The sequence below is a fragment of the Hyperoodon ampullatus genome, assembly GCF_949752795.1.
Source record: "Hyperoodon ampullatus genome assembly, chromosome: 14".
NCBI lineage: Eukaryota > Metazoa > Chordata > Mammalia > Artiodactyla > Ziphiidae > Hyperoodon > Hyperoodon ampullatus.
The window spans coordinates 19,528,291-19,541,358 of record NC_136927.1 but is presented as its reverse complement, the minus strand read 5'-3'; the positions used below and the strand labels follow the sequence as shown (position 1 = coordinate 19,541,358).

Sequence of the window (13,068 nt, the reverse complement as noted above, 5' to 3'; positions counted from 1 at the left end):
CTGAGCAGGAGAACCAAGTCTGGAGAACCCGGGGCGGGACTCAGCGTGCTTGCGTGTGGGGAGCCCTGAGGACGCCAGGCTGGGGCATCAGGGGGGAGCTGGGAAAGCCTCTGAGGACTGTTCCGATAGATGGAAAGGGTCCTGAGGCAGGAATACCCCCCAGCTGGTGACTCTAAGCACCCAGTGCCAGGTGGCCAGGGCCAAAGTGAGTGAGGGGTGAAAGGGGAGGGGAGGTGAAGGAGGAAGAAGCAAAGTGAGTGAACGAAGGAGCGAGAGGAACAGGAGATCAGCCGGGCTGTGGAGTCCACGGCTAATGCCCGAGCTGGAGCGGACACAGCAGGGAGAGGACAAACCAGCCACGGAGCGTGAGCGCTGTTAGGGTACCTGTCCGGTGAGACGGGATGCCCGGCACCGCTCACAGCCACACCTTTCACCTTGAGGTATCATCACCTCCATCTTAGGGTCTCCTCAGAACCACTTGCAATGTTTAGCTTTTCAGCCAAGATGGAGGGAACCCAGGTTTCCAGGTCAAAATGCTTAGTAGGGCTCTGGCGGCAGCCTCTTGATGGTCATTCGAGCTGGTGGCCTTCGCCGAGGCCGTGCTGCCCCTCCATGGCTGAGCAAGGAAGTGCAGCTGCGGTGCCGCTGGGAAGAGGGACCAGGGACTCTTAGCTGGGATGCCCGGAGGGTACTGGCTATTTCCTGACAGCCAGCAGCTTCCTTTCTGCATCAGCACTGGATGCAGAAAAGCTCCCCACACCACCCAGCCTCAGTGTCACGTGTCTTCTTGCAGCTCACCTTTCGGATCAACAGACGGGGTAACCTGGACAGTTCATTGTGTAGCTTATCTTGGCGGGGCTCGTCATCTCTTCCTACTCATCCTCACCACCCCCCTTACTCCCCCTACCCCGGGATTCAAGACTGCATTGAGAATGGGGGTGGGTTCAGGAGGGTGACCCTCCCCACTCCCAAAAGCCTCCATAGCCTCCTAGACTCAAGGCTCTAAAACTGCTTACCAGGAGCCTGATGTAGCCTGAGATCATCAGCATCGTAATGAAAAAAATCAGGATGTTTTACGTAAAAATGTGTATTTGGGGGTCTCTTTAAATAGGGATACTTGGCCACACAGAGGGCACTGAGCTTTTAAAATGGAGGTGGGGCTTCCCTGGTGGCGCAGTGGTTGAGAGTCTGCCTGCCGATGCAGGGGACACGGGTTCGTGCCCCGGTCCGGGAAGATCCCACATGCCGCGGAGCGGCTGGGCCCGTGAGCCATGGCCGCTGAGCCTGCGTGTCCGGAGCCTGTGCTCCGCAACGGGAGAGGCCACAACAGTGAGAGGTTCGCATACCGCAAAAAAAAAAAAAAAAAAAAGGAGGTGAAGTCCCACTTGTCTCACATGGCCCATGCCCATCCCCCCGTTATCTGTGCAGCCCCGGGGGCATTTGGCTTGGGATCCCTGGATCTTGTCAGAGCCTTTAATTGGAGGGAACATGTAGCCCCCTCCCTGATATTGCCCCAGAGAGGAGGTGTGGCCCAGCGGGGGGGATGGGCTGGAGAGGCCGAGCTGGGGAAGAAGGGGAGGCTGAGGACGGACCGAGCTTGGGACCTGGGGAGTCACAGTCACCTGCGGTCCAGGAGAATCCCGACTCACCTGTGCTTTTGCTCCTCTGCAGCGCCTGCACCTCAGCGAGGATGTGGCTGGGGCCACGTTCATGGCAGCAGGCAGTTCAGCTCCAGAGCTGTTCACGTCGGTCATAGGTAGGTGCCCACCTGGGCAGCGTCTCAGCCCTGCCCCCCCTGAAGGACAGGGCCTCTGGAAACGAGAGCCCTGAGACCCCAAGGGGCAGAACTCCAGCCTCCCACCCGCTGGGGTTGCTGTTATTAATTTATTAAAGTGATGCTTTTGCTTTGCATCAATGGGTGGGTCCCAGAACCAGTACCAATGGTCCTGTGGGACAGAGAGCCCAACAAACATTAGCAAGCTCTCTCCAACCCCCTGCTGTTTCCTATGGATCCTAAAAACAGTCTCATGCTTACAAAAGCTCCGCTGCACCCATCTTGGGTGCAGCCCGCTCCAGCAGCCAGCCGATGTGGGTCTGTGTTTCAGGCGTCTTCATCACCAAGGGTGACGTGGGTGTGGGGACCATCGTGGGCTCCGCGGTGTTCAACATCCTGTGCATCATCGGCGTCTGCGGGCTCTTCGCCGGGCAGGTAAGACCGGCGGCAGAACGTGGCATGGGGAGGGGGAGGGGAGGCGTGGAGGTGAGTCAGGGGCCTGTCTCCCTGGAGCGCACCCACGTGGGGGCCAGAGGCCTCGGGCGGGGTGACGTGGGGTCTCACACCCCAGGAGGCTGGCCCAGCCGGGACTGGAAACCCAGGCACCATGATTTGGTCTCCGTGACGATGGATCGTGGAGTGCGCGGATCCATGTGAATAAGTAACCAGCCTGCGAATCTGAACGTGTCACATTCATTTTGATATGTTACTGAACTGAACTAGAATGATGTAAAAATAGTCTTAGGAATGGAAATAGAGTTCATGAGAGAGAGAGAGAGAGGAAACAACAGATTTTCTTTTCCTGCTAAAAACAGTTTGCACTTGTCACAGTTTGGGGCGAGTTCTCTCTTTTTCGACAACGATCAAGCATTTGATTTCTGTGTCCACTTTAGCTTACTTTGGGGGTCATGAGGGGCTTTGCGTGCCTGCCTTTTATCTACAGAGACTATTCCACTGCCAGGAGGTGTCGTGGGGCCTGTGCCCATCTGGTGTCTGTCTTGGGAAATCTTGGGAAGACACCCGAAGTCACCAAAGTAATGAGGCTGCTGGGCATCCACAGCATTGCAGTGGGTAGCTGGGGGTCTGCGGCCACCCTGGGCAGCTCTGATGCCCTAGTTTCTTCGTAGGGAGATTATTCAGAAACACAGTCCTGAGCTCTCTGCCCAAACAGCCAGGACTCGGTATCTTCCAGGAAAAGTGACTTCTAGTTACTAGCCCATGAGGGTCCCCAACGTGCAGTATTAAGGCACCAGGTGACCCCACCAGCCTCCTGGCTGTGGACGGAGGATGCAGGGTCCTGCTAGAAGCGGCTGGTTGGTTTGCAGGGCTAAGGAAGCTCCTGCACACCTTCTCCCACATCCTTTTCCAGACCCCTCGTCGTGTGGTCAGCTGGCAACGGGCGCCCAGCTCGACCCGACTCTCAGGCAGACTCCAGAGTCTGTAATGCCGGCTGCACCCTGGCACCACTACCCTCCGCATCGCCTGCTTTTCACTCCTGTCTGTCTTCTTTATGCCGACTGATTTGTCTGGGTTGCCTGGTGGGTTCGATGCTTCTGGGCAACAAGGCAGAGGGACACCTTGATCTCGTCAGGGGTCGGCTGCAGAGCCCACAGTTGGATGCTTGCTTCTGAGAGGAAGCTGCTGGGCAGCTGGGTCCATATGCGGTGATTGAGTTCCACCCAACTTGCAAGACTGAACGTTTTCTTTCTTCATCCTTTCAGTCAGTTATCTCTTGTCTTAGATTTTGTGGACCCACGATGTGGTGTTTTTTTAGATCTCCTATAAACGTGGTTAGTATCGCAAAAAATGAGTGTCCGTCTTTGCCTTCAGGGCCATCTGTACTTTCTGGTTCTCACCTGTGCTGGCCGTCCTCTCATTGCCTCCCAGAGATGAAGTCACATTCTGCAGAGCCTGTGGCTGTCAGCACTGTCTTAATTAGCATCGTCACCATTAGCAGTATGAGTATTAGTGCTGTCACTAGTTCATTAGTCATTTGTACCTGAAGCCTGATGCAAAGTCAGTCTCGAAGGGGGAGAAATAACGTAAAGAAATGAAACGACTGGCTGGAAAATGCCGAGTAAATACCATGCAACTAATTACATAGGAGGTGGGTTGAATGCATTTGTGTTTCATAAGTTATTAGCATTGAGGGTAATCACTGGCTTGGTTAGAATAGAAAAGACACATTGCTTCTTGAACTTTAGCAAGTGCTGGTATCAGTCAATTCACCCCCCGACCCCGGGAAGGTCTTTGCCAAGCTCATCTCACATGATTGTGGAGAGAAACACCAACCACCACGATGGTGTTAGGAGCAGCCCATGCGATGATTCTGGGGGCCGACCCTCCCTTCTGACTTTCCTTGTCCTGTGTCCACGCAGAGAGCTCCAAGGCCACCCAGCTCTCTTTTTCAGACCTTTGTAGAATCCCGGAAGTCTTCGCAGAGGGAGAAAAATGATGTTTTGGGAAGATCATGAGCCTGGGGATCAGACTGGCCTGGGTTTGAGTCCTGACTCTGCCATTTGCTGACTGTGGAGCCTTGGAGAAGTTACTTTACCTCTCTAAGCCTCAGTTTTCTGTCTATAGGATGGGTACAAGGGCATCTACCTCCTAGTGTCACTGTAAGGATGAAACATAACATGTTCAGCATCAAGCAACACCTGGCCCACATGGTAAATGCTCAATAAAAGTTAGACACCATGATCAGCTCTCAGGAGAATAAGGTTCCCTGGGGTCCCTGCCACTAGATTCCACCCTAGGTCACTGCAATAATTTGACCTAGCCGTTGACAGAGTTTTTTTTTTTTTTTTTTTTTTTTTTTGCGGTACGTGGGCCTCTCACTGTTGTGGCCTCTCCCGTTGCAGAGCACAGGCTCCGGACGCGCAGGCTCAGCGGCCATGGCTCACGGGCCCAGCCACTCCGCGGCACGTGGGATCTTCCCGGACCGGGGCATGAACCCGCGTCCCCCACATCGGCAGGCGGACTCTCAACCACTGCGCCACCAGGGAAGCCCGACAGAACTTTTTAATGAAATAGTGGAACAGCCACAGGATGCCTGGTGCGGAGGGACAGGGAAGTCAGGGAGAAGGTTTTCTAAATGAGAATCAAGAGGAGGAGCAGTTGGTAGAAGAATGGTCTCAGAGGACTGGTCCTTGCCTCTGTGTTTTCTGATCAGTGGGAGGAAAACAAAAATCTGTGAGACACAGGCACTGCCTTACCTGTTGAGAAGCCTTCCCGGGCAGTGGCCCTGGTGCAGAGGAACGTTCGTTACAGCAACGATGGGTGTGGGGAATTGAGCTGATTAATAAATCTGGTCGTGGGTCTCACTTAGCAGGCTCCACACTTTCACTGGCTGGGAGAATTACCAGTGAGTGCCCGTGGGCCTCTCTCTAATGTATCCCAGCGTGAAGGGCTGCTTGGGACCAAGTCTGCTACCCAACATCTGAAATTAAAGTAATAAAGCCATAAGGTTTGAGTTCCTGTCTCAATTAGGGTTTTGATGAATTCGATGGAATTAAATGTCTGCTGTGTCTGCAGTTTGCAAGCATAGCCAGCGCTTTGGTGTTCGCCTAAGGTACTTTGGGGAGTTTTATGGGACAAGAAGGAAATTGCTTCTTAGAAAGTGGCTTCTAGAGAAATTCTTGGCATCCCGCCAAGACGTTTACAGGGCTGTGGTCCTGCAAGGTTTCTTTATTTAAGAGCAAAAAATAATAACAAAGACAGAACCCCAAGCTCTGGAGGCAACCTGCTAATGTATCTCAGGGATTGTATCGAAAGAACTATGCCAGTTTTGCAAAACAACGTACTTATGAATTTAAATCTACCATTCAGAGTGTATTAAGCTTTAAAAGCATAACCACAGACAGACAGTAAACAGTTTAACTGAATCCCAGATACCGGACTTTCATATTCCGGTTATTACAGGCTGTCATGAGCCCCCTTGTCAGCTCTCCTGGATCCTAGAAACGTGCCTGATGTTCTTTGGTGAGGTCCACCTAATTTTGGCTGGGTTTGCCTTTCTTCAACTAACACCCTGTCCATGCCGGCCCCTTTACACAAACCCAGGCAGCACCCAGAGGTGGTGCCTCTGAATGGAAACCTGCCTCGGATTGGGTTTCCCCAGAAGAGAATCTAAGCCACAAGTTCAAGTTCAAGTAGTTTAGCTAAAAGATGATCCCAGGACAGGCCAGCCAGGAAGTTGGGGAGTGAGATAAGGAAGAAAAAGCAGCCGAAGAAAGTGTGTTCCCAGCAAGTCCCCAGTGTTGGCAACTGGTTTGACTGCTTCTGGGGGGACTGGGAGACAGTGTAGAACACAGCCTCCAAGTTATCTCACCCAAGGGGGAGGGAGCAGGGGTGTTTATCCACCAGCCTCCCCCATGGTTGCCTAAGGACTGCCTTTGAGGGATGTGAATTCCCCAGTGTTCCAATTTTCTGGGCATAGGCAGGATGGACTTTGGGGTCCAGAGAAAACCCCTAAGCAAAGAGACATGTGAGGCTGGCTGTTGGAAGGACCTGAAATGGTAAAGGTGGGGAGATATGAGTGAGGTCCATAAAGCATGGGTACAAACTCAAAACTCAGCCTTCAGACATAAGCCATCCAGTGGGTCTCATCTCCAGCTCCCTGGGAGAAGACAAGCCTCAGTGCCAGGCTGCCTCCCAAGAGCTCAGGGCCAGGATAGCTTGCACATAGGGAAAGCCCTTCATGTTCAAAATAACAGCTGCCATTCTAGGTACTTTTGCTTCCACTTGGGATGCAGTAGACCTGAGCTCCCATGGGAGCACAAAGAGAAATCTGGATAATGTAAAAATCATCCTTATATATGGATATCAAGGAACAGTGGAGACAAGACTTGATGAACGAATTTCCAGAGAGAGGAGCCCATTGTACGTGAGCTGTGAGCTCTGGTGTGTCTGGATGCAGGCAAGCAGCAGGACCCAGAACTTCACTGGGTGGAGACAGGTCAGCTGAGCATCAGCAAGTGTGGAGAGAGGTGGGATGCCCTGGAGTCTGAAAGACGATCCAGGACAATAATGCTTTGATCCACCCACCCCAGATCTGTTGAGAAAAAAAAAACGGAAGTGAAGGCAGGGCCCACGAACAGAAAGAAATCATTCTATCTGCCCCATCTCCCACCTTCTCCTGAGACCTGAAATTGAGGCACCCAAAGGGAATTGGGAATCTGGAATGCCAGACCAAACCCTGATAAGAACTGTGAGACTGGCCCTTCCTTAGGAAGCTGGGTGCGATTGGGCCGAGCCGAGGTGAGCTGACATTTGAACCCAGGCTGACGTGTGAATAATCACCTCCTCCCTTTAGTCAACAGAGGAGAGAAGAGCTGGAAATTTCCAGAGGGAAAAGAACCAGTATTATTCTTCAGTTCTCACTCTTCCATACATAATTTCCAGGATGCAACAGTAAATTACAGGACCTGTGAAGAGGCAGGAACAAACTGATAACCAAGGGAAAACAGCAGCAGAAGTAAACCACAGATGATCCAGATACAGGAATTGGCAGAAAAGAATCTAAACTGTCTACCATCTATCTTAAATAGGGAAAGGTGGGAAGAATCAGTGAGGATGGGTCATTTCAGCAGAGAAATGGAAAAAATAAGAAAAACCAGATAGATGCTATATATGTTAAAAAATAATGCTACTATTGGGGCTTCCATGGTGGCACAGTGGTTGAGAGTCCGCCTGCCAATGCAGGGGACGCGGGTTCGTGCCCCGGGAGGATCCCACATGCCGCAGAGCAGCTAGGCCCACGAGCCATGGCCGCTGAGCCTGCACGTCCGGAATCTGTGCTCCGCAATGGGAGAGGCCACAGCAGTGAGAGGCCTGCGTACTGCAAAAAATAATAATAATAATAATAATGTTACTATTTACTGAGTTTCACCAAACTGCAGGCACCACACTAGATGCTTTATAAATATTTGTAGAAATACACCCCCTGACTTTTAAGATAGTATTGTCCTCATTTACAGACAGGGAATTGAGTATCTGGGGGCAGAGGGCTACCGTGAAGTAGTTCAGCCTGGATTTGAGCCCACATCTGCTGACTATAAAATCCATTCTCTTTCCACATGGGAAACTTATGACTTAAAAACCTCCAGATGTTCTTATTGGGTTCTTATAATTATCCCTTAACTCACACGTGTTCCTTAGAAATGTTGAGTGCAGGAGCTCGGGACGAAGTGAAGAATAGACATATCAGCACAATGGTGGTGACCCAAGCTGGGTGATGGAAGCGCTCAGCCCAACAAGTAGAAGCAGGTAGAACAGGTAGAAGCTCCTCTGTGATCAGATGGCATCGTCCTCTGCTGGGCTTACACTTCCACCAAAGAGATGAGGGATTCAGGCTAAGAAACACATTGAGAGGGCCACAGGCCACCCCAGTTACCTGTACACCTTGGTTCCTGGCTTATTGTTCCCCAGACAAAACCCAACAACAAACACATCACCTATCAAGTTCCAGTTCTGAGAAGCATCCAGTTTCCCCAAGAGACCAGAGACTGAGGACAGGCGAGGCTGAAGACCTCACCCCACTAGTTGCCAAGCCTAAAAATAGGAGCCAGAGGCCTGCCACCACTACTAGAGTGCGGGGGGGGGAAGTCACAAGGAAGAGAATGAGTGATCTGTGGAGAAAGGAAGCGGGCAGGTGCAGGTGGAGGCCTCACCTGGGAGGCAGGATGCTCTAATATTTGATCCGGTGAGGAACTGGAGAGGAGAATTTGTGGTGCAGGAGTAGACCAAGGCCAGGGTCAGGTCCAGCTGGTAAAGTCACTGGATTCTCCCACATTCCAGGAAAAGAGAGTTTCTCCCAGTGTCATCTGCAGGCCGCCTGCCTCAGGAGGACCTTGTTGAAAGCAGGATCCCCTGCCCTAGTCCAGACCCACTGAATCAGAAGAGCAGCTGTACCTGCTTGAACCCCATCTGCAGGCTTAGCTCTGCTCAATTCTCAGACCAAGCTTGACCTTGGGCAAGAGGCAGCCCTCCTTGGGCAGTTGGCCCGGGCAGCATAAATGGTCCCCTCTTGATGCCCCCGTCCTATGACTGGCTGTCTGCCTGAGGCCGTCTCCCTCACTGTTCCCTGGTGTCTTTTCCCTGGCCGGTCCCCCACAAGGCCAGGTCCTGACAGAGCCCCACACCTGATCTTTCCCTGATATATGCTGTTGTTCCTGGCCCAGGGTTCCTTTAAGGTCACCCACAGCTCTGTGCTGCTCCATCTCGATGGCCTCTGCATCCTCATCCCAGATCTCTGTGTTCGCTTTGACTTTAGCTCACAGTACTTGTTCCTGGTTTGTTCTACTTCCTTGAAATGATCTCTGGAGGTAAGATCCCACATCTAGATTAGGTAAGAGGTTTTTGTTTTCAGGTAACAAAAAATCCCCAACTCTAACTTGGCCTCTTAAATGATGGAAATTTATTAGTGTCTGAAAAATACAGAAGAAAATGGACATCAGGCATGGTTTGATCAAGACCCCAGCACCATTTTCTGTGATTCACTTGTCACTAACCTCCTCTGTTCCCTTCCTCATACGTGTTTTCCTTCATGGTGCAAAAGGAGGCGGGGCTGTAGCAGTTTCAGGCCTCATATTTCACACTGACCAGGAAGGAGGAGAATATCTCCCCACCCTTCATCCCTCACCTGGCATCATCAAACAAAAATCTGATTGGGCCGACTCAGGCCACCTGACCATCCCTGAACCAGTCACTGTGGCACGGGAACTAGAGTTACCCAGTTGGCTTAGATCACTCAAGAACTACCCACCCATTTCCTCCTTCTCCCCAGAGGTAAGGATATGATTGGTTCCACCTCAGATATATAGCTTTTGGTCCCTGATTATCATAGAAAGCAGATAAGTGACTGCAGAACACAGCCTGTGCAGTAGCATGTGCTGCCTCACTGGCTGTGTTCCCTGGGCTGGTGTAACATAAATGATCAAATACATACAGATCCGTCACAGGTCTTTGTGTGGACATATGCTTTAATTTCTTTGGGGTACATAACGCCGGAGTGGGATTGCTGGGTCATATGGTGAGTATGTTTATAAGAAACCACCAACAGTTTTTCAGAGTGGCTGAAGCCTTTTTGTATTCCCACCAACAATATGTGTATTCCAGCCGCTCTGCATCATGATCAGCACTTGGTGTTATCAAGTTGTTTTGTTTTAATTTTAGCCATTCTAGTGAGCACGCGTGGCACCTCGTTGCGGTTTTAACTTGCATTTCCCTGATGAGTCATGATGTTGAACATCTTTTCATGTGCTTACTTGCCATGCATATATCTTGTTTGGCAAGAGTCTGTTCAAATCTTTGCCCATTTTTGAGGGGGGTTTTCACCCTCTCATTCTGTGGTCCAGCAGCCTCTGTACCATGACACTCAACTACCCTTCTGAGACATTCTGTCCAATTCATTTCCACCTCCAAATCAGCAAAGACTAGGGCTGTTACAAATGCTTTAAAGTGATCGTGGCAATGTTTTGTTAGTTGTGTTGGATGCATTTGGGTTTGCAAGAGGGGTCCTCTGAAATGGCGCTCTTCAGTCGCCGGGGAGAAAATGGAGAGGTCATTTCCCTTTCTTCCCGCAAAGAGTGTAGCAGTAATGAGAGCTGAGATGCATCCTTCCAGAACATGAGGAGGACAGCAGGAGTCTCTGTGGTCGGGGATGAACCTTCCTTCCGTGTAATTAAGTCTCACGTTGCTCCTCGAAAATGAGCGAAGGGGATAGAGTTTCAGGTCACCGTCTAGGTCCTTGGAAATGCTGCCGTCGGTGCTGGTGAGGGCTTTCAATGTGCAAGGAGCCCAGAACCTTACAGCCGTCCCAGCAGAGCGCCACCCCAAGAGGAAGGTCCATCTTTAGGGCACAAATGTCATTTTCTTGTCATGATCATGCCCAGACAGACGCCACACCCCATGTGCTGCCTCTGGTTACAGCCAGACCCCCGCCCCACGAGCAGCTGAACCGGGGGCTGAAGGGTCAGTGGAGTGGGGACAGAAGCCTGGCTGGCTGGCGGATGCTTGTTGAATTGTTTCTCTTTAACAAGCATCCCTGGTTGTCGGTCTGGCACTATTCTCACGGCTTTATATGTATCATCCCCTTTGGTCCTCACAAGAACTCTCTGAGGAGGACAGTGTTTTTACAAAAGAGGAAACTGAGGCTCTGAGAGGCCAAGTAAACTGCCAGTCATAGAACCGTTATGTTGGGAGGCTTTTAGGGCTGTAGGGGTCCTAAAAGCACAGCAATGGGAAGATCCGCCTCCAGACCAGCTCCGCCAGTAGATCTGGACCAGAGGTCTCATACATTAAGCTCCCTCCGTACCACAGCCATCCTCCCCATTCACAGCTCAGCACCTTCCCATCCCAGTAAAACCCGCCTCGCCAAGGAAGCAGAAGGGCGTGACCCGGTGAAAAGGGGAAGGTGGGCCATCAAATGCCTCCTTCACCCCAAGGTAGCATGTGTGGCATCTGCTGAACTTCCGTTCTGGTGGGTCTGGCATCTTGGGCCCCACAATCCACCCCTGAGCTCCCTGAAACTGCCAGGTGACCCCAGGCACCCCCAGCCTGGGCACAGAGACCAACTGGCCCAGCACACATGCCCTTAATTCACAGGCAGAGCCTGCAGAAAGAGGGAAGGTGAAGAATTCCAATCAGGGCCTTCTAACCCCATCCCAGGTGGAACGTCACTGCGAAGCTTCCAAAACAGAAGGGACCAGAATGTTCGCAAGTGGTGACTGTGCATGTGCAGAGGATGAGGAAGGCTGCTGCGTCTCTTCCCGTAGCCCGGCGTCCCCCGGAGTCCCCATCTCCCCTCCTGTCACCCCGCCCTCACAGGGCACTGCAGGGGCCATGACAGAACAGACCACATTTCACGCTTTGGGGACGACCAGCCCCTGAGGCCTGTGGCTATCCAGTACCTAGAATCACAAGCCTGTTTTTGCGTAATAATATTAACTCAAGGTGGTTTGTTTCTTCATATCGTCATCTGTGAATTTAAACCCATGGTAGTAATCCATGGATTGTGTTCTGGGGAAAATGTTTATTATACTTCTTCTTTGGGCAGTAAGTCCATTCATTGATTCAACAAATGTTTTCTGAAAGCCTGCTGTGTACCAGGCACTGTTCTAGGCCCTGGTGAGACACCAGTGAAGAAAGGACAGAGTTGGAGCAGGCTGTGGGGTGTTGAATATCCAACAGGAATGATGGATGGGTGGATGGGTGGATGGGTGGGTGGATGGGTGGGTGGATGGGTGGATGGGTGGGTGGATGGGTGGGTGGGTGGGTGGATGGATGGATGGATGGGTGGATGGATGAGTGGGTGGATGGCTGGATGGGTGGATGGATGGGTGGATGGGTGGATGGGTGGATGGATGGGTGGATGGGTGGATGGGTGGGTGGATGGGTGGATGGGTGGATGGGTGGATGGATGGGTGGATGGATGGATGGGTGGATGGATGGATGGATGGGTGGATGGATGGATGGGTGGGTGAATGGATGGATGGGTGGATGGATGGAGAGAGGGATAGAGTCTGAGACAGTGGGATAGTGAATAGGGAGAGGGTATATGTGTCCAGGGGTGGTCAGTGCTGTGAAGAAAAATAAAGCAAAGTAAGGATTACAGAGAGTGGGTGGGAAAAGAGATATTGATTTATAAAGGATTTCCAGAAAAGGTCCCTCTGCGAGCATTGATAGTGTAATGGAGTGAGAAAATACTACTAAATTTCCACTCCATAAAGAAAATGGCACCAAATAAAATTAAATTATTTTTGAAAGACTCTGGTTCCAGCCACTGTTTCAAACATTTGAGTTCCTCTTTGAGCAGAAGGAACATGCCGGCCAAGCAGATAGAGTGCCATGGCCCCTGGGATGCTGTAAAAGGCTGGTGGGCTAACCTCACAGGCTAGAGCAAGGAAAGGGCAGTGCCAAGGGCAGCAGGAAGAGGTGTGTGCACTGACCACCCCCAGCCTGGCGATGATGGGATGCATGAGGAGGCTGCAGAAGTGAGGGAGATAATCGCGGTGCCAGGCTGTGAACTCCCTGAGAGCTCAGCCTCCCTCCACCGGTTCCCATTCTGTCCGCAGTGCCGAGAGCGTTGCCCGCGTATGGGGAGCACACGGTCAATCTGTGATGCATTTACTAAGTGATGCGATACCCTTCGTACCAGAGAAGGGGAGGGTTGTTGTATGGATCAGAGAGAGAGTTCACAGTGCCCCACAGCTGGACACAAACATACCCAGGAGCTATTTGACCAGTGCCTGGGGCATTAGAAGATGTGTGGGTGCATGTCACAACTTGCCATC

General features: G+C 51.6%; 1 protein-coding gene across 1 annotated transcript in view; it reads left to right on the top strand.

Moving 5' to 3' along the window:
• The window catches only part of SLC24A3 (solute carrier family 24 member 3), a gene marked incomplete at both ends in the record, with an annotated part of 474,110 nt that overhangs the window by 343,521 nt on the left and 117,521 nt on the right, over positions 1-13,068 (top strand). The window contains 2 exons of the mRNA XM_079718743.1: positions 1,672-1,756; positions 2,106-2,209. Of these exons, the coding sequence (XP_079574869.1) occupies positions 1,672-1,756; positions 2,106-2,209 (189 nt within the window). The remainder of the gene's footprint in view (positions 1-1,671; positions 1,757-2,105; positions 2,210-13,068) is intronic.